Source organism: Phalacrocorax carbo, chromosome 25 (genome assembly GCF_963921805.1).
Source record: "Phalacrocorax carbo chromosome 25, bPhaCar2.1, whole genome shotgun sequence".
Classification (NCBI taxonomy): domain Eukaryota; kingdom Metazoa; phylum Chordata; class Aves; order Suliformes; family Phalacrocoracidae; genus Phalacrocorax; species Phalacrocorax carbo.
The window spans coordinates 5,493,957-5,521,634 of record NC_087537.1 but is presented as its reverse complement, the minus strand read 5'-3'; the positions used below and the strand labels follow the sequence as shown (position 1 = coordinate 5,521,634).

General features: G+C 56.2%; 1 protein-coding gene across 1 annotated transcript; it reads right to left on the bottom strand.

Annotated features, from left to right (window-relative positions):
* Positions 1 to 14,889: 14,889 nt before the first annotated feature.
* Positions 14,890 to 26,520, bottom strand: LOC104042938 (vasoactive intestinal polypeptide receptor 1-like). The gene is made up of 13 exons (XM_064473333.1): positions 26,449 to 26,520; positions 22,933 to 23,056; positions 20,002 to 20,109; positions 18,948 to 19,057; positions 18,593 to 18,690; positions 17,903 to 18,035; positions 17,278 to 17,431; positions 16,528 to 16,588; positions 16,188 to 16,254; positions 15,962 to 16,053; positions 15,593 to 15,722; positions 15,250 to 15,291; positions 14,890 to 14,982 (listed from the first exon to the last, which is right to left on the bottom strand). The coding sequence occupies exons 1-13, from the start codon at positions 26,518 to 26,520 to the stop codon at positions 14,890 to 14,892; spliced, it is 1,284 nt and encodes a 427-aa protein (XP_064329403.1).
* Positions 26,521 to 27,678: the final 1,158 nt, after the last annotated feature.

Genomic DNA, 27,678 nt, shown 5'->3' with positions numbered 1-27,678 from the left:
TCCCGGGACGCCTTGCCCAGCCTGCTGGGGAGAGGGGGCCTGAGAAGGCAATGCCAGCTGTTGCTAGTTTGGGGCATTTTTTTCTCAGCCCTTAAAGCCAGGTGGTAACAGGATCTTGGTGGGTTTTTGCAAACAGGTTTATTGCAGAAATATTAAACTTGCAAGAATGGTTATTATGCATGGGTTGCTTGCAGACGGAGCACGCCGTGTGCTCCTTCTCCTCCCAGACCCCCATTCAGCCTCTGATCAAAAAGCACCATCAGGTTGAGCACCATACGAACCAGGCAGCTGTTGCCCCTCGCACCAGCTGGCTGTTGTTAGACATGCAATTTCACAACCTAGACAGGGTTGTTCAACAAAACAAAACACCTTCGGCATCAGCGGCAGCGCTCCAGCTGTCTCCCCTTTGCAATATGCTGCAAGGCATCGGCAGCTTTCCTCCTGCACCTTGTGGTGCTCAAAGCAAGAGGTTCCTCAGCCAGAGGAGCTCGGTCCTTCAGTGGCCATTTCGCAGCACCCATCTGTAGGAAACACGAGTAACCTGCAGTGGAGGATGGCTCTGCTCCCAAGAGGAAGGGGTTAAATCTTGTCTTGAGCCCAAAAGCAAGGCAATAATGGCACTTTCTAATGTTACAGAGATCAGGATGACTCCCCAGACAGGAATAGGATGGGTAATTACTCAGGAGAGATAAGGGTGGCTCCACTGAGCAGCAGAACAACAAAAAGGCTTGGAGAGAGCAAAGCAGGGCTGAGACCAGAGGTTGCACCCAGACGAACAGGCTGCCATACCCTGAGCGAGGCCAGAACGCCCGGCAAAGGCTTCCTAGACGCCACAAAGGTTCCTGCTTTGAGTCACCTCCCCTTGGCTTTGCCTTGATATCTGTTTGACCCGTAAACACCAGCTTGCTTCAGAGATGGGCCCAATATACCATAGCACTCGGTCCCGCTTTGCAGGGATATCGGGATAGATGCACCTCTGTGCCTCACCCTCCCCAGAATGAGCATCCCACTGGCAAGCAGTGACTCCTCCATGCACCAAAGCATTACATGATGCTGCTAGGCACCTGCCCCTGAAAAAGGTTTAGGATCAATACTCCTCACAGCCCCAGCCCCGCCATGCTGAGAGCTGGAAACCTTCAGCCCTTGGTAATTAAAGGAAACTGGACATTTATAGCCCTGATGGGAAGAGAGGCTCTGGGAGCATAACAGTATCGACACGTTCCTATGGTGATTATAAAACCAAGTGATAAAAGCAATGGCAAAGGGAGGTATTGATTTCAAGCAGCACAGGATAACTGCATTTTAGAAACCACTATGCTCCCTCGCTATCGCTGCTGGATTGAATCCCGGTGTGCAAAATGGATTTTCTTCTGCCAAGGGCAGGTAATCCGCACAGCAGCACAGCCTTGTGGGGGTATTACTGCTCACCCCCCATCACATCCAGCCCCAGAGATAGAGCAAGGACCAGTGCCCAGCTGCAACATCCCTTGGGCAGAGACCACCTTCATCACAACGTTTGAACAGCCCCTTCACGGCTCCAGCACCAGGGCTTTGGTGCACGCTCAAAATGCAGCTAGGAGAGAGATGGGAGCAGCTTGCTGCCTTTTGGAACAGGGCAACATTTAAAAAAATTTAAATGGCAAGAGCACCAATTTTTGTATTTAAACTTGTTTTAGAAGCAGAAGAGTTTTGTTCTTGCTGAACCGGGTTGTCTAGTAGGATAAACTGAGTCACATCACTGCAAAGCGGAGTCTGGCACTGCTTACACCCCAGCTTGTGGCCCAAACTGCTGCAGAACAGAGAGCCCGGAGCGGCTACCCCAGAGGGGCATGGCCCATCTTTCCCCAGGCCCGCTGGACCCCAAAGGTGGTCCCTCATCAAAGCAAGCAAAAAGGGAACTTTTGCCACCGCACATTTCTGCAAGGGGATGATGCCCATGGCAGCGGGTGAGCAGGATGCCACCGTTGCTTCTTCTCATCCAGAGTTATTCTGGATTTACACCCATTTCATGCTCCACTTGGGCAGCTCTGGAAACCTGCCCTTTGCATTCCCTCGATACCAGTGGCCTCAAAGCCCAAGCCAAAAGCACGAGGCTGTGTCTGGCTCTGCCGCCCCGAGTCCCATCCGGCATGCACTGATGCGCGCTCAAGCAGGTCCCGCAGCACCTATGATGGGGACCAACCCACCCATCTCCTGGCATCTCCAAGGACTCACAGGAGCTTGTTGTCGAGGCAGCCTCAATTTCCCTGGAAATAGGGTTTTCCAGAGCTGTTAGGGCAAGCCTGCGTTCCAGGCCACGTCAGTGCTCCGTTGGGCTCCAGCCCCTTCGGCAGCACACTGCTCTCCAAGGCTGCAGTGCATGGGGTGCTGCCCCTCCGAACCCCCAGCCATGCCCTGTCCCCACTCGCTGCGCCCAGCCCACGGTCCCGGCGGCGGTGGCTGTGCCTCCAGCTGCCACCAGCGATCACCGCAGGAGTCAGGTTTCTGTAGCCCCATGACTCTGCTCATTCCTCCCCCGGCAGGACCGAGCGCAGGAGGAGAGCTTGAGCAAGCAGAACCAGCTCTGCTTTCGGCCCGCGTCGCCTTCTCCCCTCGCTGGGCTGAAACAATCGCGCCGTGCCACGCTGATCCCGCTGCCGATGGAGCAGCCCCAGCACCACCCGGCACGGGGCCGGCAGCCACAGGTTAAGACGCTGGGGGTTGGCAACACTGCCCAAGGCTATGCAGGGGGTCCTCAAAGGGGATGTTGCCCTGGGAATGGAAATGCTTTGTGGCTTTTTGGGGTCTTTTGCAGCATCTGGTCCTGCTCTGACCCCTTTGTGGCCACCCAGAGATAGTGGGATGACCCCAGGGAGCAGGATCAGGACTTAAGCCTATGCCCAGTTCCCACACAGGGCAGCCCTGGAGGCATCAGCATCTCTGGTTGATCGCTGCTTCCCAAAAGAGAAGGTGCCAAGAGCCAAATGCAGGCTCTGCGGGGCCTTGGCTCAGCACCCCTTTCTCCCCCAGTGAGGCCAGTTCCCACACCAGTGCGTGTGTGAGACACAGTGCGGGGTAGACAGTCAGGTCCCGCCACCCCGAGTGAGGTGGCTCACCCTGGGAACAGCCGCCCCAGCTGCCGGGACGGGGTGACCAGCCCCTCTGCCCCCCGCCTGGCACATCCTGGCACATTTATAGCAGCTGCTATAAATAACTGAGATCAAACCCTTGGGCCTCTGATAGGTAAAAGCAGTTCTGGTGCAGCAACAGGTGCTGCCCCAGGCACAAATCACCCCCATGGTCCGTGGGGCTCAGCCCCAGCTCTCCCCAGGACCTGGATCCCCCAAAAGCTCCTTTTTAAAGGGAGATTCTTGGCTTTCCTGCTAAGAAATCAGTCACTTAAAATGTCTCTACAAAGCTTGATCTGCAATTTATTGCCTTCTTAAATTTTGGACTCCCAGCTAAGCTGGATAACTCCTTTTTACTTGACACACTTGAGCTGTTGCTTTTGGACACGCTGCCCATGTCCAACACCTTGGCATGCCACGGATGAGCATCTCACCCCCCAGTGCAGCATCAGCAGTTATCAGCAGGCAACCGGGAGCAGCTCCCTGCTCAGGAGAACAAAGCCTTCACTTTGATAGAAATTCAGTTTCCTCTGATATTTTTGCTTACTCTGAGGCCACTCGCATCAGCCTCCAAAATAACGGGAGTAGTTTGGAAGCTACCAGAGATGCTGCGTAATATGTCCTGTATAATCAGGACAGACAGAAAGATGACAGGGTCCTGTCTGAGACTGCTTGGAGAGCCAACCCCATCCAGAATTGGCATTTCATCCCTGCACAGAAAATAACCTCCTGCGAGCTAAGGAAGATGGGGAGGGACTTTCCTGGCTGCTCTGTGCAGATGTGTGGCTGTGGGAGACACAGGGTGGCTAGAGGCCTCTCCCCATCCTGCTGACCCATGCAGGTGCAGGGTTCAACCCATCACCCAAACTCCAGGGCTCTGCTCCTCCCTTCCCAGGGCACACTCTGGGAAAGCATCTGCAGCCTTGTATGCCCAGAGAGATGCCCTTGTTCCCTGACCATACTCAGAGCTGGGTTAACAAAGACAGGTATGACTGAGGCATCTCAAGTGAGGACATGCTGCTCCTGAGAGACCTTAGCTGATAGGAACACAAGTCCAAGACAGAAAACAACCTGCACGGTCATCAGCAAGTGTAAACCAGCTTCACTCAGCAAGAAACAACAGAGCCAGGTGATGCTCAGCCAAGTGCTCGCAGTGCACAGCACAGGGGGGGACTCCTGCATCAGGGATTAGCGCGGAAACAAGGAGCTCATGCACCAAAGCCAGCAAGCAGCCAGCACCAGGGGGCCCAGAGCTGGCCCACATGGTTGTAGCTCAAGATGTTAATGCCGGGAGAGATAAGCCCACACCTAGCAGCTCAAGAGCTCTAGAAACCAGACCCTGTTGCGCACAGAACCCAAACCCATCACAGCACACAAAAAGCACACTCCTACAGCAACCCCTCCTTGCTACCTGCACCCCAAAGCCTCCTGGGACACACCACTTCCAGCCCAAGCAGCACTGAGAGGCTAACTGCACACAGGACAACCCAGCCCTCTCCATCCCTCGCTTATTTATCCCCGTGAGGACACCCAGGGTGGGGCAGGATGGTGCAACCGGGACCAGCTGGGACAGCAGGGTTTGGGGATGAGTCACGGCTCAGTGATGGGTTCTCAGTCACGTGCATCCCAAGTGCTGCTGCAAACACTGTCCATCCCCCACGCTGCCGATCCCGGGGCAGCCGCCTCACTCGCCCAGGAGGACCCTCGGAGCTGCACCATGGGTCTCGCTCTCCCAACCCTGCTGCATGCCCTGCGAAGCCCCCCATAGCAGGTCCCCCCTCCTCACCCCTGCATGTGTTAAATAGGTTTTAAAAAACCAAAACCACACGGGCTAGGAGACCTGATGCCAGGAGAACATGCATTTGTTTCAAACCCAGCCCAAGGACATGGACACTTGCTGTGGTCAGGACAGTATTTGGATGTCCATGGAGGACAGGGAGCTTTATGGGGATGATTAAATACCAGAGCCCTTATCCCCCCTGCATTTCCCACCTTTACACAGCCGACTGCTGTTTGAGCTTCAGGATATTTGTGCTTTTTTTTTGATGATGCTTGAGTGCACGGGGTGACAGGGTGCTTTGTTGTAAAGTCTGATAGTAGTAGAAAAAAAGCCTCTGGGCATGGCCCCAGGGACATCACAGCCTGAAAAAGTCCTACGGGCTGTTTATTTCCTACTGTATTTTCCCCAAGTTTTGCAAAAAATAGTAGGAAAATTGAAAAAAATCTACTGTGAAATGTTTTTTTTCTGCCCACAAATAGCACAGGGGGTGGAGAGATTGGATTTAAGTCATGCACATGGGTGATTTAACAGTGTGCTGAGCAGAGCCTGGAGCTGCATTAGCAGTTTTAAGATTATATGAGTTTCTAGCAGTTACTAGGATAAACACCCTTCAGTTGTGCCAGACAAAATTAGCCATTTTATAAACCAGTTTATGCCTCTTTCTGTAACATGATAATGTGCTATTTAAGAGTCTGATGTTTACTATCCCCAGATATATTGTCGTCCTTTAATGCTTTCCTGTAACTACATTAGCAAAACTCTCTGGGAAGATATGCAAAGTCTCCCAAATTTTCTCCTGCACAAAAATGCCTCTTCCAGTGCTGCCGTGGGGCACCGGATCTCCACCACTGTGGTGGTTCTGAGCCCACCATAAACTTGCTGCGTTTTCAGGCTGCCCTTTTTTAAAGGGAGCTGGTGCTAAGTTTTCAGGAAAAGAAAATAACACCATTAAAATAGTAAGAATCACCCCAATCCTTTTCCCTCTCTATTTTCAAATAGCAGTGGGCTTGGAAGACTTAGAGAGCGAGACAAAAATTAATTCTTCATTTTCCAGCATTATCCTTTGAATTGCTAAGCTTTTTGAGCACTCGGCTGCGAAATCCCATGGGCTGCGTGGCTCAAACACCAGCCTCTCCCCTGCCAAGCCTGGCAAGCACCACTGGCTCCTGTTAGGGACACATCCCCCCATGTTGGCCTCTGTCACCGCTGTGGTTTTTTACCCTCCTCTTGTGTTTTGTGCCTTTGTTTGAGGCGTGCCCCAAGCCAACCGCACCAGAGGAATGCGGGATGCTTCCAAGCAGCACCCATCATCGTGGGGCTCCGGGTGACGCTATGCTGCCTGCAATTTGCCCGATGCCTAGCAAAGGGAAAGCCCTTGGAAAACAGTGCCAGAGCAAGCGCAGCACTGGTGGATGCCTTTCCCCAGCCAGACCAGGGGGACTGAGATGCTGCAGCAAGTTTGCGTTCGTCAGGTGCTGTCATGACTCCCCAGGTTGGTCCAGACCAGCCAAGGTCACCCTAAAGCAGCAGCTGCGGTGCTGGTATAGCTGCAGGAGTTCACTGCTATGGGAATGATGCTGCTCCGCTGCTTTCTGCCTGTTGGACACTGCCTTTCTCAGGCAGACCAAAAGGAGGTCTCCAAATGCTCTCCAGTCCCTTTCCTGGTAGCAGCCAACCCACCCCCTGCCTTGCGATGCACTCTGGGACAAGGACACCTGCGAGCCGAGAGCTGTGCCAGCGCTCGGGGGATTTACACGGAGGAGGAGAAGGACGTGATGCACAGTCCCGTGTTTCATGGTGCGTTGCAGCAGCACCTTCAGCAGGGCCCCAGCCGCGATGGGTGCTCTGCAGGTGGCAAACAAGGCGGTGGTCCCTCCCCCAGCTCCTTGCAAATATGCAGCCGAGCCTGTGCCATCGCTGGCTTCCTTTGGAGAGCTAAATCCTTGTTGTTGAACACGCTGAGGGGGCACCAGTCTCCCCCTGGGACATAAACCACTAAACCCCCAAAAATATATGCCCTGCAGAGGTGCCTCCACTCCTGCAACTGGCATCATAAGTCGCAGGGAAATTAATTTCATACAATTAACTGATCGCTATTGCCCTGAGTTTACTCAAATGCCAGTGCTGTAATGCCTGTTTGCCCCCAGCACTACCAAGGGTACCTCGATATGCTTGAAGGCGGGGGTGGCATACATACGCTGGAAGCTGTGAAGTCCTCAGATACTCTCCTGGGCAACAGATGGAAATAGGAGGTTGCAACATCCTGCAGCAACGCGCTAACCCCCTCCTGCCTGGAGCCGGGGGATGCAGCTGGGGGTACCACCCCCTCCCTGCTGCCTTTCCATCCCACTGTCCCTACTGATCCTCGGGAGGCGATTGATGGAAAGGGGGCACTGGGGTGGATGGCTGCTTGGGTTTATTTTTGGGGGGCTTTGGCTCTGGTGGAGGCTTGGGCAGGCGGGGAAGGGTTAAAGCGGGGACCCTGTGCTTGCCCACTGCCCATTGCCTGCACTCAGATGTCATCCAAGGCTCCTGCTCCTCCCTGCCAGCAGCTCTCATGTCAGGCTTGGAAAAGATCTGCGAGGTGCTGTGAAGGCAGAGAGGGGACAACGTGGGGGAAGGGAGGGCAGCATGGGGCCGTAAGGAGCTGCTGCCCCCCACAGGGTCCCCCAGGCTCAGGGGACATGGGGGGCAGTGATGCAGCCACCTCCGAGGGATGCCTGGAGAGACACAGCCCCACCAGCTCCCATAGGGATCACCAGTGAGCAGGTCCCACACCTGATGCTCCCATGGGATTTGCAATATCGTGGTCCCTGCAGCACACTGGGACTGGAGGATGCCCATTTTCCGAGGCTCTGTGCCCGAATACCCCGTACCAGACACCATGCAAACCAGGACCAACATGGGACACCTGCAGCCATCACAGCCCTCCCCATGCCCAGCTCCGGGTGCTGAGCCCCACACCTCAGCTCTTGCTCTCCAGGTCCCGAGGGATCTCATTCAAATCCACTCGGATCTGGACGAGGGGAACTTGAAGATGAGGTGTTCGCAAGGGCTGTATAAATAACCAGGGAGGGAGGCAGCTGGACAGACAGACACAGAGGCTGAGCACCCTTCCCGGCATCTCCGGAGCTATAGCTGGGATCTTTGCCCTCATAACTCCCCAAAGCATCCACTATGTTCTCCCCCTTCCTCCCCTCCATATCAATGACCTAATTAGTCCAACCTGCTGAACACAGAAACGATGCTGGATGGCTCGTCATTACCTGCTGCCGCTCGCTCTCCTAATCCCAAATCCAGCAAGTTTCCCTGAGCGAAGATGGAGCTGCCCGAGCGGCTCCACAGGGCGCTTTTGCCCTGAATGATGCTCACCAGACCCTTATGAACACACCGGAAAATAGAAAACGCTATTTACGTATTAGCCCAGCCAAGTCAAGGCAGGACTCTGTGTTCTTTAACCAGTTCCCATAAATAAGCCCTTTTTCCCCGAACCATTATAACGTCGGGTGTTTTCCTAGCAAGGACTAGAGGAAGCAGCTCCAGCGCTCACAGCACCAACCCATCAGCTACATGTGCAGGATCTCCTCTGTTTAACAGGACCAACTGGGGTGTCCCGCTCTCCCCAGGGTTTTATGGAATTGTTGCCCCTCATCGATATCTGCTGTTAAACCTTTTGCAGTGCGATTTGCTCTCTGCATGCCCAGGCTGATCCCTCACATCTCTGTCAGCAGCGGTGTGGGCAGGGGAGGAAACGCTTGTGCTTATCTGCAAACCTCACGCTGCAACTCAGCACCAGCACCGGGGAGCGAGAGAGCAGCAACGCAGGATCTGGCCGAGAGGGCTGGGTGCTGTTGCGAGAGGTGGGAGGACCAGGGTGGCTGATCATTTGTGGGTAGACCCCAAAATGGCACTGGGGGTGCACAGTGGTCTCCGCACGTGCAGGGAGTGATGGGAGCTTTGCAGAGCCCCGTGCACCCGCTGCCGGCAGGGTCCCGCGGCCAGGTCAGAGCCGTGTGTGGTGATTCAGCACCCAAAAAATGAGCCGAATCCCACCCTGGCCCTGCCTGTTTCTCTGCTGCCCATGGAGGGATCCCAGCACTGAACCCCACATTGGGGTCACCCTGCCTGCCTGGCACCCCAAAGCTGTTTGCTGTGTGCGTGACCCCGCAGCCCCTGCGTGCGGATGGGGGAATGATGGCCTCTCACCCCCGCATCCCCCATCACCGCTGGTTTGGCATGGCAGAGGGGCCCCACCTCCTCCCCCATCCCCGTGGGGGTCCCTCTCCTCTCCCCCACGGGGGACCGAGGCTCTGCGGGGACAGGCGCCTTCCCGAAAGGAGACACTGTGCAGCAACCCGCAGACCTTTCCTGCAACCTTGGCTTGGCCACGCTGAGGTTTATATTTAGATCTCCAGAAGGAGAAGCCAGGAGAAAGGCAACTTGTGACTTTTAAGCCCTGCCTGTAGCTCCCTTCCTCCGGGTGGGAAGGTGGCTCAGAAAGCGGTTGCCCGTCACATCCCCCGCTGTCCCTGCTCACCCCAGTGGCAGGTCTGTGGCCACCGAGGGTCTGGTGACTGCTGGCACCCTTGTCCCTGCGCCCCGCCTGCACCTTTGCAGGGACTTTCACCCCCCCCATCCTGAGCTGTTTTCGATGCAGGGGGGTCCGGCAGGTGCCTACAGCCCTAACCACTGCCCCAGTGACTGCAGGGCCTGTCCTGCTCCCATCCACCTCCGGTGCTCAGACGGTGAAGCCCCCGGCATTGCTTGCACTGCTCCAGGCACAGCGAGAATGACAAACCTGGGGACATCAAAGACCCCGTAGACCCTGCCCGGTGGCCTGGCATCAGCCCAGGGCTGACCCCAGTACTTACTGTTGGGTGGAGAGAGCAAAATCCCAAGGAGAGACCTTTCAGGGCCAGAATTTCCCTCTCCTTCGACTCCTGGAGGCTTTGGCTCAGCGAGTGCCTGTTGGCAGAGCAGCTGCTGCTGCTGTCAGATGGTCATGAGTGAAACCTGAGGACATGCGGGGTCCTTCAGGTAGCCTCGGCCCCGTCTCAGCTGTGGCATTCGTCCCCCGCCGCGCCAATCATGGGGCTGGCGGCGCCTGCAACCCCCGCGGCCGCATCGCCCAGCGCTCCCGGGGTCCTGCGTGCACGGACCCCCCTGCACCGCAGCCACCCTGGCCATGCCCAGAGCCGGGGACGCCGGCCGCCCGGGGCGGTCACGGTGGCGGAGCAGGGTGTCCCAGATGTTGAGGTGGCTTCAGGCTGGCCTTGGCACCAAATGGTGTGTGGGGAGGTGGAGGGGAGGTGGGAAGGGACCCTGGCCAGCACCTCCCCAGCTACCTCTCCAAAAACTGACATGCAATTGGAAAGAGCAGCAGGACAACTGCGAGGGCGGGGAGGGAGTCGGTGCCAGCACCGCTGCCAACACTGTCTCCGAGCTGGTGGCTTTTTGGGAGTGTTATTCCCGTTGTGCAGCATCCAGCAATGGCCACAGCTCCTCCTCTTGCTTGCAAGCGAGGGGTGTCTGTCATTCCTGCTTCATTCCCCCCATGCCCACCCTCTGCTGCTGCCTAATTTTGCACCAGCACCGTGTTTCTTTGCACGCCAGGAGCATTCGATGGCCGGGACGGCCAGCAGCCATGCGGGGTCACCCTGCTTCGACACCAGCACACCTCACCCTGTGGGTCCTCGCCACACACTCTGCCTGGGGGCACCCCTGTGGGTCTGAGCCAGACCAGGGTGGCACGGGATAGTGCAAAAGGGAGGCTGGCTGTGTGGTTGGCTCCCGTCTTGTCCTTCTTGATGGGACCTTTGGGTGCTCTTTCCATGCCCAGGTAGTTGCACAGGTGTGTAGGGTGCACAGAGGGCACCCAGGATTGGGAGCAGAGCACGGAGGGGTGCCTGGATGGCAGGGCTTACCCCTTTTGGGGTGCACAGGGCTGCGCTGGAGGTGGACCAACCACCCCAGCACCCAGCTTGGTCAGAGGGGACTCATCATCCCTCCAGCACAGCCATCTCTGTGCAACTCTTCTGCTGCTTGTCCAGTCCCAAAATACCCTGTAGCAACTTTCCCATGCTGGCAGGGGCTTTTCTCAAGCTGAAGCATCTGCCCTCCCCAGCAAGGCATCCCTAGCTGGCGCGTTCCCATGGCAATTCGCCTCTCCCTGCCTGCAGTCTCTCACCCACGGGGCTCCTTGTGCTCACTGACATCCCATGCCATCAATAAAAACAGGGCCAAAACAGTACACCTGAACATCCAGGAAGCTCCTTGGCTCAATTCTGCTTTTCACTCAATAATTGTCCTTTTCTGTTCAAGACAGTGTAAATATGGCAGCCCAGGAGACCAGTTTCAGCTCTTGAGGCAGAGGCTGTGTGGGACAGAGGATTAGCTCTGCATGGGAGATGCTGAAGGTGTGCTTTAGGAAGCATTAACTTTGATTTCTTGCTGACCTGGAGCCCAGGCCGGGCTCAGCGTGGCTAAATCCAAGGGCAGGAGGGAGTGAGGAGCCCCATGTTAGCTCCCAGGGGATTGCTACAGCCAGGACAGCGGGTGCAGGGAGCCCATCGGGAGCTCAACAGCAAAGCAACAGCCTGTGCCTGTGCGCAAAGAGCATCCTTTGTGTGCCTGGCGGTTGGTGGTTTTGGCTGGTGAGGAGGGCAGGTGTCCTCCCGCTGTGGCTGTGGGGACTTTCCACTTGCTCCGTTGGCCACAGCAGGAAATTCAGGGGATGCTCGGTGGGCCCCATCAGCTGCCAGCTTCCCCAAACCCAGCCCTGTCACCACCAGGAAGCCTGTGCAAGCTGTACTGGTCTTTTTTTGCTTTGCATATGACCTAGAGTAAACCTGGGGTGAGGCACATGAGGGTGGAAACCACGGGATGTGGCTTCTGCCCTTCTGGAAGCTGGGGGCACCCCAGGGTGCCCATCTGGGCACTGGGCAGGCACAAGGTCACAGCTCTGCCTGAAAAAACAGCTAAATCCCAAACAAATGGGAGCTTGGTGTATCCAGGGGCACTCGCAACACTAATCTGGGAGCAAAACCTGTGCCCTGGGGGTGACAGGGTGGGATAAGGGCAATGCCTGGCACAGCCTGCGGGACCCTGGTGTGTTTGAGGTGCCTTGGCATGCATCTTCCCACGAACCTGCTGGCGCTGGGCGCATCCTGACCCACCGTGGGGCTGGCTGCATCTGTGGGGGCTCTGTGGGGCTGAGTTCTGGCTGATCTCTGCACAGGCAGGACCTGGGCAGAGTCAGAGCTGCCCATGCTGGGCAGGGTGGGAACAAGGTGCACCAGCAAGCTGGGGCGCGAGGGAGGGACATTTGCAGGGTGAACTCCCTGAGCCGCAGAGCTGGGCACATCCCGGAGCCGGGGTGAGGGAGCGGGTGCGGGCGCTGGCATTGGGTGCACCCTCGGCACCCAAGCAGGGTGGCCTGGCAGCCCCCAGAGGAGCAGGGGATGCAGGCAGGGAAAGGAGTGACAGGCGAAGGCTGTCCCAGACCTAAACCTTATTCCGATCCCCATCGCTGATTAACCCTCACCTGGCCAGGGTGGCCGAGGGAGACCCTGTGGGGTCCCAGCTCTTGCTGAAGCCTTGGGACACGTGCGGGGCTGGGTGCACACTCCCCCGAAGCGGCGTGGCCCCTTACCTTACTCCCTGGGTGCTCTCAGGGCCCTGGGCAGAGTCATTGGGTGCTGGCACCCAGGACCAGCAGCCGGCAGCCCCCGGGACGTGCCGGGGTCCCTCCACTCCGGCTGAGCCTGTGTCCAGGGCGGTCTGTGCAGGGACACTGTGCAGTCCAGGGCTGACACCCTGGATCCGATGTCAGTGCCCGCGGCGGCGTTGCGGGGCCGCAGTGCCACCCACCGGCTCCAGGCAAAACACCCCCCCTTCTCCTAGACATCCCTCTGCCCGGGGGGAGGGCAAGGGACCTCCAGGGCAGGGCGGGCAATGGGGGTGCCAGGCTACTGTGGCACCCTGGGCCATGCTGGAGGGGAGATGGGAGGGAGACCTGGCCCTGCTGTGCCTGGCCTCAGCTACCCCAAATACATAGCTGCAGGGCATGGTCCATGCTAGAGATAGAGCTAACCCCTTTGCAAACCTTTCCTGCAGACTGAAAGCGATGCAAAGTCCCCGTGGCAGTGGCACATCAGCCCTTCTGCACCCATGGTGGGCTCCTGGCTTTGCAGGCTCTGCCGTGCACCGGGGAGACCACAGCATTGATGCCCAGCAAAACCCAGGGGCTCACTTGAGGTGCAGGTCTAGCACCCAGAAAGGCCCATCTACAGCTGAAATTACATGCAAAACCCAGAGCTTTTCAAAGCTTTATGGCAACTGTGGCATTCCCATGAAGCATCCCCAGCCCTGGTCCGATGTGCTGCTGCTGTCTGCCTCACACCCCTGCCAAAACAGCATCTTCCTTGCGGATGATGGGGGGAGATGTTTATTCACCTGTGGTCTCTGCTGCTGCAGGCAGACATTTATCTGACAGCTTTCATGGTCCTCTGGAGGTTTCCTGGCTGGCGATGCAGGATGTTGCTGTCCCAGGGGGGTTTTTTAACAGGACATCTTCCACCTCACCTCAAATTAAGTCTGGGACTCTGTTTCCCTCTGAGTGCCTCTTTGTGAGGCCAGACGGGATCTCTGGAGATCCTGCAGTCTGGAAAGGGGCCAGCAAGTGGGCTTTATTTAAGGAAGGTCATGTGGCTACATGGAGAAATTACAACCCAGAAAGTGTGAGAGGGTCTGCTGAGATCGGGTGGCTTGGGCCTCGGGAGCACGGTGCAGCCAGGAGAGGCCAGGAGGTTTGGGGATTGGGCATTTGAGGCCTTTCTTGGCCCTGGAGACAGTGTTTGCCAAGGCAGGAGCTCAGCCCAGGGAGGGCAAAGGATGCTTGTGGGGGTGAAAGGGGCCAGGCTGCAGCGTGGTGGCGGCAGCTCCAACCTGGAAGGGACACAGCACCCCAGAACCTCTGGGGCAGCCCGTGATGCACCCACCTTGTGGTCTTCCTCGCCTTCCTCCTCCATCTCCCCTCCATGGCTGTGCCCAGAGCCTGCAGCTTCGCCAGGCAGAGAAAAAGCAGGTATTTCTCCCACAGGGAATATTTCCAGGCTTTACAGACATTGGTGGGTTTCCACCCTCTAGCAAGCCTGGTACCAAGTTATCTGGGTTTGTGGAGCAAACCAAGCATCTGAAAAGCAATGCTGCGTTTCAGGACAAGATTTTATTGGCAAAAACCTCACTAGTCCCAGGCAAACAAATTCCCAGTAAAGATGGGTGACCCCCACTGCTTGAAAACCATCCTGTCCCTCTGGTGCAAAGCCCCTGGGGAGCTGCAGAGCCCCTCAGAGCTGGCATGGCAAGGGTGATGGACCCTCTTCCCCAGCTCTGAGAGCAGATGAAGCAACAGGCACAGGAGAAAGGGAAACATTTTGGAAATCAGGGGGGATCTAAGTCATGAGACCATTGGGTCTCACGTAGAGAGCTGTGGGTTTTTGTCTGTCTCTGTATTTGCTTCTCCCACTCCCAGGATGGCTCCTGGGGGCTCTGTCTAGGCATCTTCCCGTAAGGGAAACAATTCTGTAAACCAAGGAAGAAGGGGAAAATAACCAGCAGTAAAACCCTTCAGCACTGAGGCTGCTTCGGTTTTCATTCCAGTGCCAAACAAAAAATGCCAGATGTACTTTGTGAAATGATATCTGTGTTTCCTACCGAGTCCCGGGGCAGAAAAGGGGAAGCAGCTCTCTTCCCTTTGCCTAAAATACCAACCAAACTGTGAAGAGAGCTTTGGGTGGGTGAGACACCATCACAGGGATCCACAAGAGCCACCAGCACCCCAGCAGGCAGAGCCTTGCCCAAGGGCTGTTCACACCACCCTCCGAGGATGCCAGACCCAGAACCTACAGAATCCTTTTCATTGTGTTTCTGGGACCATAGACACAGAGCTGCATCACCACCACCATCCTCGAGGGAGGTATTTCCCCCCGAACGCCGTTCTTGTCATGCTGTGAAGTCTTGGGTCACCAGGTTGAAGACGTTGCTTTCCATGGACAATTGCCACTTGCTCCAGTTCCTCTTGATTTCAGCCTGGACCTGAACCAACACCACAGGCCGGTGATGGCACCCAGGGGCGCCCACCAGCACCCGCTGGAGGGGCAGAAGCTGCACCCGGGGCTTGACAAGGGATTTGGGGTGCCAGAGGGTGGGGACCCCCATGCATGTCTGCATGCCCACATGTGCACACACGCATTGTCGTGTGCATGCAGTGCTCACTGGGGTGCCGTGCACCCTTGGGGGTGTCCGCATGACCACGTGTGTGGCTGTGGTGCCCAGGGGATCGGCGCTGGGGGGGACACTCACCTCCCCATTCAGGAAGCAGTACAGCAGGGCTACCAGGAACCCCTGGAAAGGACAGAAAGAGCAAATTTTGCCCAAGGAAAGGGGCTGAACCCCTCTGTGTTCATCTGCTTCCTGCATGTAGCATCCTCCCACACCTCTTATCCCATCCCACAGGCGGCAGGTGTATGGGGTCCGTGCAAGTTCACAAGACCACAACCCTTGTGCTTTGTCCCTGGTGATTGAGGGGTGTCTGGGACATCATCCTCTCCCAAAAGACTGCACATCCCAGGGTCTCCTGGTGTGATCTTGGGATGGGACAGGATGGGTTCATGGGGATTTTGCCTACCCAGGTCCCCGTCCGTACCTGGTAGGAGCCGAGGACTAGCTCAAAGTATAGCCGGGCGTCCACACCGATGTGCTCAGGGAATAGCGCAAACACCACATAGTGCACCCCAAAGAGAGGGATGAGGAGCAATGTGGACTTCGTCAGCCTCCTGCAGAGAGTGGGGCATGAGCAGGGGCCTGGGTGCAGGCGATGGTCCTGTTACCCTGCAAGACAATCCCTTCCCAAGGACTTGGTCTTAACCCAAAACAGGTTTTCCATGAAAGGCAGGTGTTGGAGGCTCCATGGATGGTCCTCCTCTGTGCTGCACCAGGGAAGGGTCCTTTCTGCCCTGGGTCCCCCCAGAAACCAGGGTGAGGGGAGCTCCCCATGGCCCAAGCTAGCCCTTACATGTACTGCTGCTTGTAGTTTTTGCTGATGTCCGGGGACCGGATCTTCTGCGCTAACATCCTGGTGACATTGAGGAAGATGAGGAAGTTCACCTGCCGCAGGAAACCATGTCTCAGGCTCTGCGGGGACCCCTGGTTGGGTCCCCCTGCCCTTGTGGAACGCCCGGCTCCGGATCTGGGATGCTCAGGGGACATACTGGCTCACATATCATGACTGACATACTCACAAATATGGCCAAGAGGATGGGAGCCTTGATCACCCACCAGTAGAGACTGGTGTAGTCATCCCAGCACCTATGGGAGAGGAGAAATGGCTCTGCCACCCACTTGCCCCCTTTTAGCCCAAGTCTTCCCCACGCCCCCACCCCTCGTCAGCCCCCTGCCCTCTTGCAACGGGGCCCTGCCATAGTATGGGCCCTACCAGAAAAGAGAAATAGCTTCAAAATAAAGTGCTGCCCTACTTCTCCCCTCCTGGGCCTCCCATGCAAGAGGTTCATCCCCACTGACTTGCATGGGGGACACGTGGCCGAGCTGGCCTGGAGAAAGAAGAGGGGTGGCTGCTCTTACCCATGGTTGTCGTACTGCAGCCTGGTGACCACCCAGACACAGACTGTCAGCATGGGGACGCCTGCAAGGACAGGAGCCAGGCAGGGTTGTGGCGTGACCCCAGGGCTCTGGGGAGTCCCTGTACCTCCCATCCATCCCTTGTCCCCAAAAACACATGTCCAGGTCAGGTCTGGGGCCCTGGGTGTGGCAGGAAGGTGACAGCCTTTCCCACTTCTCCAGCTTTTAAAAGGAGGTGGTGCCCACTGATGGTGATGTGATTGTCTGTGTGTCACCTTCTGGCCACACTCCTGGTCCTCTGTGTGCTCTTACATCTAACCTGGGCACCCGGGATGGGCGTTTTCAGCCCCAGATGGATGTTGGAAGAGGGAAGGCCCTGTCTCTGTCCCATTCTGACCATGTTCAGGATGGGTTGGCAGCAGATGCTGCTGCAAAGACTCTTTGGTTGGTGTTAGCAAGCATTCTCCCCTTTTGAGTGATTTTGTACACATCATGAGGGCGAGGATCAGGCCATGCTGCCCGACTAGCTCCAGGGGCTGGGAGGAGCTGGTGGGTGCCCCACCAAACATGAGGCCATGCAGAGATGCTGGGGTGGGGTGACATGAGAACAGCCATGGGGAACAACATGCCTGTGGACCTCTGGCCAGGTGGGTCTCAGAGCAGGCAATCCCCGAATCCCCAGGGGTGCCTACCCCTGGTCTGTGTCAGTGGGACCTTGCTGGAGGGTTGGTGTGCTGGGGGTCCCGCACTCACCCCAGCCGATGAGGATGTACCACCAGATGTACCTCTTTTCAGAGGTGAAGGTGAGCAGCAGCAGGGTCTGCAGGTACATGCCTTCCACCAGCAGCCAGTAGAAGTTGGCCAGGACCGAGTACTGGAAGAAGGCGATGGCTGCTTTGCAGTTCACCTGTGAGGATGAGGATGGGGAAGGCTCAGGAGAATGGCTGAGATGGCTGGCATCAGAGCCTGTCCTGGGGGCACAGGGTATGTCCACAGTGGTGTCCACAGTGTTGTTTCGGGGCTGCACGCAGGGGTTTCTCTTCCTATTGACAACCCCAAATCTGCGCATCCAGCAGTGCAAGGTCTGTTGTGTGTTTGCACGTACATGGCGCTGCTGGGTTTGTGCAGAGCTTTACCCCTGCCCGGAGACTCTGAAATGAGGGAGAGCTTTGAGGGCAGAACATATTCTCTGCAGACAGGGCCCAAGCAGAGATGCTGTCGTGAACCTCCTGAACTCCACCCAAGCCAGCCTTTCCTCCCCAGGGTCACAGCCTCTCTCTCTCCTCTTTGCAGTGCTAAATCCACTGCAAATCCCCGTAGACCTCTCCAGATCAGCACATCGTGCCCTCTCCTGCACCGTGCCTGGGCTGGGCCTTACCGTTGACATCGTACAGTGGTCAACAGACTCATCCGAGAAGAGGACGGCATCCTTGATGAAGACAGCAGCCCCGCGCAGTATGAAGGAGGTGAAGAAGTGGATGTGGATAGAGTTCCTGGTGCAATGCAGCTTCCTGTGGGAGGAAGAGATGTGCTGTGCTGAGGGAGTAGCAGAAAGATCACATGGGCAGGGAAACTTCTCCTTCAGGAGCCACTTCCATGGCTGGACCCCAGCCCAGGGGGCCATGGGCTGGTAGTGCTCAAGCACAAAGCCCTGGAGAAGGTTTTCCTCCTCTGAAATAATGGACAGGGTTGTGATGTGTTTGAGTCAGCTGTCCAGGGATAAGGTCTGCTGGGGAACGTCCTCCAGCCACCTCTGGAGAGCATGGTTGGACCTGATGATCTTAGAGGTCCTTTCCAACCTTAATGATTCTGTGATTCTATGGTTCTGCAGCACAGTGAGGTCTGCAAAAGCCAAACTTGAAAGGGCAACCTGTGGGTTTAAAGTCTGTGTGTCAGCAGGAGAGGACAACGCTGCAGTTCATCTCATGCCTCCCTTGTTATCAGTGTTGGCAGGGATGGAGCCTGGATGCTCTGGGAGAGGAGAGGCTGAGAGCAGCCATCCCCTGCTGATGATTTACCCTGCTTTTCGCCAGCTGCAGCCCACCGAGCAGGCGGCGCCGAGCCCTACCTGAAGCAGGAGAAGATGCCGATGGCCAAGAACAGGGCTGCCAGGGACGTGGAGTAGCCACAGGTGTAAAGCACCTTCATCGTAACAAAATAGCCTTTCTGGAAGGGAAAGCACCAGTGGAATGAGGCAACATGGGCTGGGAGGTGCTGGTCTGCGATGGGCCAGGAGGTGCCAGCGTGATGTCCCAGCCATTGCCCAGGCTGGGCTTGTGCCCAGCCAAACTCAGGTCCTTCCAGGCAGCCCAGCAACAAGGATGAGGCCAACAAGATATCCCTGAGAGCATCTTCATGTTCCATTGCCCAACGGTATGGGTCAATGCGGGGTAGGGTGATGCTGGGGAGGGGGACCCACTTGCCTTGGCCTCTGTGTCGTTGCTGCTGCCAACGGCCTCCAGCTCACAGGCGATGTAGTAGGGAGGGCTGGGGGAGCTCCACCCCGACTCCGTGCAGTTCCTCTGGATCAGCGCTGCAGCAACAGGAAGGGACCTCATGAGAGCCAGGGAGCCTCTGCATCAGCACCCCCAAAATGTCCAGCCTGGGGATGGCATGCTGCTCTCTGGGATGGAGCCTAAATCTCAGCACCAGCATCCCGGCTGTGACAGCAGCATGGTACCCGAATGGCCCGGCTGCCCCATCCCTCCCATCCAAGTCAGATCTCTGCCCTCCAGTGCTGTGCCTGGAGATGCCAGGGCATCTTAGGGCAGGATGTGAAAGCAAGCGTGAATCCCCACGGTGGGAGGGAATTAAGGCTAAAAAGGGGCTTTTTTTTGGTCCTGTGAGGGCTTCATCAAGCCTCTCCTGAGCTTTTTCTACCCTAAAGAAAGCATTTACCAACCCTCCATCACCTTTTCAATTAGCCCAGCCGAGGAAGCGCTCGGATGCTGCAGGGGCTGCTCGGGTGCTCTCCTTCACACTCTGCTGCCTCCAAGATGGATGGAGGCAGTGGCTCTCCCGGCAGCAGCGTCTGCCCTGGGAGTGCGCCCAGCCTTGAAATAATCATGATCTTATGCTGTGTTTTTTATCCACATGGCTTGGAGTGGTACAGAACAGGTCAGGAGCATGAGGCTGGTGTGTGGATGGGGAAAGGAGGGCGCGGAGCAGCTAGGGGACTGTCCTGGTGTCACCCAGTTGGAGGATGAGGTCCCCAAGGGCTCTACCCACATGGGATTCTTGGTTCTGGTGATGAAAGGGTTTGGGGACTTTCCTGGCACGGCAGCACTCTGCATCTCTGCTTTTGCCCATCCCCTGCTTGGATTGCAATATATGCCAAGCTTTTGGATGGGGCAGGAACTGTGGGAGCAGAGGGGAAGGGCTGGGGTGGCACAAGGGTCCCAGGCAGGCAGGGGTGGGTGCAGCTCAGCCCTCAGTCCCAGGGGATGAGATGTCTGGGCTGGATTCAGAGCACTGCACCTTCAGACTTCTTGAAGACGTGGAGGATGTCGGGGCAGGTGACAGCTTGGGACTGGCCGACGGGCACAGCTGACCAGCAGCTCACTCCATCCCACTCGGTCAGGCAGCCTGGGGAGGGACGGGAGGGTTAGTGCTGCTGGGAGGGGACGTGCCGGGGAGACACAGAGACCCCTGGTCCCCAGGCACAGCCCGCAGCAAGCACGGCTGCACGGATGTAATGGGAGAGCAGAGAGTGGCCGGCCGTCACCCGATCTACAGGGCGATGCCGTACCCCCTCAGGAATTAGGAGCATCCTGGCTCAGTTCTAGGAATGATCTCCCCCGGCGCAGAGCTCTCCTTTTAGCCCTGCAGCGAGACAGGACCTGCTATTTCCTGGGGCTACATCAGACCTAGAGCTCCTGTGGGGAGTCCCCAGGGCACAGAAAAGCTGGGACTTTCCTCGTGACATCTAAAATAATACAGGTTTTTGTTGGATTTCTGCACCCAGTGGCTGTGGTGGCTCAGCTCGGGACGTCTCTCCAGCTGCAAGGGGGAGGACAGGAGAAAGCACCACAAGACTTTCTGGAGAGCAATTAGCTTAAACATGTTTTGCTTCTCTCTCTAGCACTAAGTTCATCTCTAAATGACTCCCCAATTGCCCTGGAAACAAGCACGGCCGAGCAGATGTGGGGCCTTGAGGAATTAGTGCTGCGGCACACTGGAATGAGACATAGACATCATACTTCTAGGACAGCTCTCCTCCTTGCACATGTACATTATTAACCTTGTAGATATACATTATTAACCTGGAGCCACATCTATTCCCAGCCAGGGAATGTGGACTCAGACAAGTCTAATTAGTTTTCTCTGATTTCAGCAAAGCAGTCTGTAGGTATCTGGCCAGGCTGGGAGGGATTTGCAGGGCTGTCATTACAACGCCAAGGTATGTCTTAATTTTTGCTCTGGAGGACAGGTGAATTGAGCACAGCTATTGGGACCGGTGCTGAGAGTGGTTGCTTCATTTCTTGGGGTCTGAGCTCTGGCTGGGAGCCAGAGGAGCAGCCCATGGCACAGGGACTGAGCTGGGATTCATGCAGCTCTGCAGTGGAATCCCAGAGAATAAAGTCATCCCTCCATTTGGATGGGGAGAAAAGGTGTAAGTCCCCCTTCCTACTCTGTTTCCCTCTCCTGGGATGCTGCAGCATCTAAAACCCCACATTTCTTAGAGCTGTGCAAAACTAAAACAACTCTCCATGGAGAAGAGGTGATGGAGGCAGCTCCTGGGGGACAGGGCAAAAAACACGAGCAAAGGAACTGGCAACGTGTCCCATTGCCCACCTCGCAGGCAGGAGCTATGCCTTCAGTGTCCCCACACTCTTAGTCCCCAGGGGCCACCACATCCTCTCACGGTCCCTGTCCCCAGGCTCCCAGCCGGTGTGGCCCGGCAGCCCGAGGCGTTTGGTTTGGATCGACCCAAAGCAACCTGCTTTATTCCAATTTTCCCAGCGGGGAGGGCTGAAACATTCCCAGGATCAACATTATCCTCATGATGTTCTCCTTGACATGGTAGAAAAGAGCATTTTTCCCATCAAAATGCAGTTTGATGGGAAGTTCCTGCCCAGCATTTCTACTGGTTAATTATAAGCAGACATTCAGGGCCGCCTCCAGATTTCTTGCTGCTTTAACTGGCATCCGGAGATCTCCAGAAGAGATCATTTGAGCCTCACCAGCAGGTTATTTCTTCCCAGCTATTTCAGAGCAGTAAATGCTGTGAGCACCAGAGCAGACTTTGAAGTGAAAGTGCTGCAAACACGCTCTCTAACCAGTTTTGGTGCCCCATGGTGGGTTCCCCAGCAGGATGCTGAAGCCTGACGTCCCTGTCCTGTTCCTTCATGCTATGTCACCACCGTGCCCAGGGCGTCTGAGCCTTCCCTCCCATCGTCACTTCGTGCCACACTCTTCGCAGGACCCTCTTTACACTGGCACAAGTGAGCAAGGGTCAAGGGATAAATTCAGTTCAGGTGGGCAGAGGAGGCAGCAGTCAAGCAGGACACCTGGGATTAAATACTGATTTTAATTACGCACTCGTGTTTCTCGGTTATTTTCCTACAGTGAGATTCCTTCCCCCTGGCTGGCACGATCTGGGCTGTGAAATGGACCTTTTCCAATCAACTTGGCTTTTCTCTGCTAAGCTGGATGATACGTTATATCTCTGCACAGTTACTTAAGCAATTATGCACCTTAACATGCATTTATTGAGATGCTTCATTTTTACATTTGTATTAGATGAAACCCGTTGAATGACGCATTTCTTATTCACTAGGTGATAATTTTTATCCAGAATTTGAGCCAAGCTGCTTTTGGATGGAAACTGAAATGCAAATTAAAAAAAAAAAAAGTACAAAAGCAGCACTTTAAAACTGTTTTTCAATTAGTTAATTAGTTTAAAAGTCCTGGATATGTAAAAATTAAGTTGCTCAAAACATGTTTGGCATTAAAACTGACTGGATTAGGGAGGCAGGAAGGCATGAAGTGGTGACACGCACTGTGCGACCCTCGTGCTGGTGGCCAGGGCTCTGCATCGGCGGAGGGAGGACGGGAGCAGGGCAGGAGGCTCTGCCTGGGCCACGGGCCACGCTGTCGTTGCGATATGCCATAAATCTGGAGGGACTCAGCCGTTGTGCTTGTTTGCGTCCCTCAGCCCACCCGTACCCCCTGGCTGCAATCTCAGCCCTCCCTCCTTGCAGCAGCAGTTTTTGGTGCTCTCCAGGGATGTTCGTTAGCCTTTACGCCAGTGCTGCTCTCCATTTTCCTGAAAATACCTGCTTTTCTGCATCCACGTGCACTCTGCAACCCCCCTACCATGGATCATCTTCCAGAGACCCCCTTAGCAAATCCTCCCCCTCCTCCCGAGGGAGATGAGCCCTGTGCACAGCGGCAGCTCGCGCTCACCTTGCTGCCCGGCGCGTCCGGGGGAGGCTGCCCTTTGGCTTTCCCTCCTGGTAATCTCTAGACATTCAGCTTCTTGCTCTTGGAAATAGAGGACGACGGAGCAGTCAGGATGTGTCGCTTGCACCTTGGGAGGGGGGAGAGGGCAGACAGTAGGAGGCTGGGCATTAAAAGACCTGAGCAGGCAGGGTACCGGCCAATATTCACTATTTCTGCTGCAGCCAGCCCCAGGAGAGCCTATCTACGTAACCGCGCTTTTGGACCCTGACATTTCCTTAGCTTTCTACTGTTTGCCTTGTAAACACCATAAAGAACTACCGCAATTATTTCTAATTCCTTCTGAAAGCGTGTGATGCTTGAGGGCAGTGCTCCACCAAGGCACGAGCGCCATGCAGAGGAGCTGAGCTTGAAGACGGAGGGGCCAACCCCATCCACAGGGCAGAGGCAAGCACGTTCAAAGCCTAAGCAAGGCAACTATGCAATTAGAGATTTTAAAAAACCACCTATTTGGGGATGTCTAATCCTTCCCTTGCTGGCTGGGTTTGGCTCATGTGGGTTTTGCTCACGTTCAGGCTGGTGTGTTTTAATTGGCAGCATTGCAATGGCCGTCGGAGTTCACCCTGTTCCCCGCCTCTTTGGTGAGATGCTGTGAAATGGGCACACTGATCTCCCTAAAGCTCTCTGGTTTGCTAGCAGGAACGCTGAAACACAGAGGAGTGCGCCCCAACCCCGCAGCTCCCCAAAATGCAAGGGGTGTTGTGGCTCAGCACCCTGGGATCGGGCGCCCCGGGGAATCCCTGCTTTTGGGGTTTGCCCCCTTCAGCTTCCAGCTGAAGAGCCAGGAGAGCAGGCCATGAATTTTGCATGCCTATTCCCAAGCATCCGTCCCCATTCCCAAGCATCCATGCCCGTGGGGGGGTGTGGCGGGGGCTGCAGCATCCAGATACAGGCCACGTCTGGGGCAGGGTCTTTGGGCCAAGATGTGGGATTGGGTTGCTGATGATTTTAGGTGTGTGCGCAGAGATGTAAAAGCTGGAGAAACAGAGGGATGAGGGTGGGCAAGTGGACCCAGGGACTGGAGGGAAGTGTGGGGCGTTAAAGCATCGCTTGGCTGAGTCCTGTCCTCCCCTGCCCTGTCCTGGCCACCATGCAGCCGCTCCTCTGGGGTCCTTTTACCTGCCCTGGAGAGTTTGTTTCTTTTTCCTGCTGAACATAAGATTTACAAGGAAATTCCTGGTCTGCAAAATGCATTTTGGTGATGGCTGCTGGGCACAGCACTGAGAAAGCACACCAATTCATCACGGTGATGAAGGACCTGGCCTGGGCAGAGGGGCTGCAGCTCCTTTTGGCTGCAGAGCTGCTGGTTTTTATTATTTATGGCAACGCAGCCTGGCTTCTGGAGCAATGGAGCAGAAAACGTGCAGTGCTCCCTTCAGAGCTTGTTTCAGGGCAGGCAACTGTGTCATGCCTCAGTTTCCCCATCTGGGAAGGGGCCTGATGCCATCACTCTCCCTGTGAAGACCTTAAAGCTTCTGGTGCTCCCCTGGCCCTGCTTCCCTGCTTGTTCTCCCTCGTCTGTCTTTTCTTTCTTTCTTTCTTTCTTTCTTTCTTTCTTTCTTTCTTTCTTTCTTTCTTTCTTTCTTTCTTTCTTTCTTTCTTTCTTTCTTTCTTTCTTTCTTTCTTTCTTTCTTTCTTTCTTTCTTTCTTTCTTTCTTTCTTTCTTTCTTTCTTTCTTTCTTTCTTTCTTTCTTTCTTTCTTTCTTTCTTTCTTTCTTTCTTTCTTTCTTTCTTTCTTTCTTTCTTTCTTTCTTTCTTTCTTTCTTTCTTTCTTTCTTTCTTTCTTTCTTTCTTTCTTTCTTTCTTTCTTTCTTTCTTTCTTTCTTTCTTTCTTTCTTTCTTTCTTTCTTTCTTTCTTTCTTTCTTTCTTTCTTTCTTTCTTTCTTTCTTTCTTTCTTTCTTTCTTTCTTTCTTTCTTTCTTTCTTTCTTTCTTTCTTTCTTTCTTTCTTTCTTTCTTTCTTTCTTTCCTTCTTTCCTTCCTTCTTTCCTTCCTTCTTTCCTTCTTTCCTTCTTTCTTTCTTTCCTTCTTTCCTTCTTTCCTTCTTTCCTTCTTTCCTTCTTTCCTTCTTTCCTTCTTTCCTTCTTTCCTTCTTTCCTTCCTTCCTTCCTTCCTTCCTTCCTTCCTTCCTTCCTTCCTTCCTTCCTTCCTTCCTTCCTTCCTTCCTTCCTTCCTTCCTTCCTTCCTTCCTTCCTTCCTTCCTTCCTTCCTTCCTTCCTTCCTTCCTTCCTTCCTTCCTTCCTTCCTTCCTTCCTTCCTTTTCCCTTTCTTTTCCCCTTCCCTTCCCTTCCCTTCCCTTCCCTTCCCTTCCCTTCCCTTCCCTTCCCTTCCCTTCCCTTCCCTTCCCTTCCCTTCCCTTCCCTTCCCTTCCCTTCCCTTCCCTTCCCTTCCCTTCCCTTCCCTTCCCTTCCCTTCCCTTCCCTTCCCCTTTCCCTTTCTTTTTCCCCTTCCCCTTCCCCTTCCCCTTCCCTTTTTTCCATTTTCTTTCTGTTCCCTTTCTTTTCCCTTCCCTTTTCCCCCTTCCTTTCCCCCCTTTTCCTTTCTTTTGGTTTTCTTTCCTTTCCATTACTCAAAGCCTCCATGTTAGCTAAAGAGCTTGCGGAGCAAGCAGCACCGAGAGAGGTCCCAAAGGATTTGCAGAGAAACACTGAGCCAAAACCCTCTCCATCCCCCGGCGTTTGCTGCCGAAGCAATTGGACAAGTTCAGGACGGGTTTGCGGGTGCGGCTGCCAGACGTGCCGCGCATTGCTCCGGCAGCACACCCGCTCCACGTCCCCCATTTCGGGGGGGGGTCAGTGCCTGCCATCCCCACGGGTCTGCCCGGGACTGGGGAGCATCCCATAGGTGGTCCTTGCTCCCTGCGCCCTCCGGCCATCCCAACCCTCACGCCTGCGGATGCTCCACCAGTCCCTTGGGGTTTGGGGCTCCTTCGAGGCATGTAGGATGATGTGAGCAAAGCCCTCACCAGGACCCACGTGAGGATGGAGGGGGCTGTCCCCAGGGGAGGGCAGAGCGGGGTCACCCTCCCTGGGGATGCCCTGGAGCAGCCCCTGTGGCTGAACCCCTCGGGAGCTTTGCTGGCTGCCCCGGCCAGACCCCAAGTGCTGTCCCAGGCAGGGGGAGCGCAGCAGGGTCCCAGCGTTGCCCACCTCTCTCCCTGCCCGTCCCTGCCCTGCGTGTCAGCAAATCCTCCCCCAGAAGCTGCGACGAAAGCACCCGAGTGGGTGCAGCGGTGTCGGCAGCGTGCAGGGCTGCGGCTCGGCGTCACCCCTGGATCGGGTGGCACGAGGGATGGGGACAGGGATGGGGGTGTGCTGGGGGAGATGTGACCCCTGACCGGGACTGCAGGCATGCTGCTCCCCAGGGCTGGCCAGACCCGAAGCGGCTGTCAGAGGCAGGGGACGGCCGCGCTCACTGCCCACTCTCTCCCCACCGTGGTCCCGTTCTCCCCAGGGACACTTACCCGAAGCACTGGGAGCGCGAGCAGCAGAACCAACAGCATGCAGGTGCCGGGGGGCTGCCCTGGGACCCCCATAGCTGGAATCAACCCTGTGCTGCCCCATCCACGGGTGTCCCGGCTCAGTCCCCAAGGGCCTGGGGACAGCCCAGCTCCTTCTGCATGGCCCGGCGGGTGGGGGGCTGCATCAGGACACCGGCTCCAAGGGGCGACCCAGCACCCTCCTCCCCCTAACCCTGCTTCGCTGCTGCTTCCCAGCCCTGTCCTGCTCCTGGCTCACCCTGGGACCACAGTGGGTGCTCAGTCCCACTTGGGTGGCCCTGACCCACTCCCCGTGCCCACCTGGCTCTGGCTGTCCCACCCTGCCTCGCTGTCCCTGCCCAGTGCCGATGGGCTCTGTCTCTCTGCGAGACTGAATGTCACAGCTCCTGGATCTGGTAATATGGCAGGCTCCACCCTCCGCTCCCCCTCCCCACACAGAAGGTTGGATGCGTGGAGCAGCACGGGGGGGACACCCCAGCCTGGCACTGCCCAGCCTGGCCACTGCCAGGATCCCAGCACCCCATTACCTGCTCCTGTCAGGGACCTGGAGTCCCCCAGCTGGGCCCTGGGGGATGTGCAGGGGCCACGGAGCCCTCCCGCCTGCTCCTTGGATGACGCTGAGCTGTAAAACTGCTGGTAAAGGCTGTGGGAAGTGGGGGTGCCACCAGGATGGGATGGAGGGGGCATGCCGAGAGTCACCACACTCTCCGACTGGCCGTACGCGGGACGTGGGACTAGAGGAAGGTAGAGAGCTCAAAGGAGATGTCGTGATGCTGGGATTGTGCGCACACGTGTGTGCAAACACATGCCCTGACACGTGTGTGTGTGCCTGGACCGTGCATGCCCATGGGGTGGGGGCAGTGATGCTCCTCCAAGCCCTGCCTGCACAGGAGGCTCTGCCGGTGCCAGCATGGCAGGCAGCGCTGCCCATCTCCGCCCCCGGCTGCACCCTGCCCGCTCACCTCCTGCCTCTCCTGTCTGGGACACACCAGAACCCCTTTCCAAAATGCAGCCCCTGCCCAGAAAGGCCCAGGATGGGCACTGGGTGTCTGGCAGGCAGCACCCAGCTCTGCAAAATAACCTTAACTCTGCCCCAACCGAGGTTTTCAGTCTCGGCTGACCTCGTGATTTTGGCGGTTTGGTGCTACCAGGATGCTGGGTGCTGTAATCTGGGTACCAAACCGGAGCGGAGCA

Bases quoted from the DNA above. Each gene is read 5' to 3' on its own strand.
- LOC104042938 (XM_064473333.1), bottom strand. From the start codon at position 26,520: ATGGGGGTCCCAGGGCAGCCCCCCGGCACCTGCATGCTGTTGGTTCTG. The intron at 23,057-26,448 runs GTAAGTGTCCCT...CCCCCTCCCAAG, and splicing joins TCGCGCTCCCAGTGCTTCGG to GTGCAAGCGACACATCCTGA. The intron at 18,036-18,592 runs GTAGGGCTCGGC...TTCCTCCCACAG, and splicing joins GGCATCTTCTCCTGCTTCAG to GAAGCTGCATTGCACCAGGA.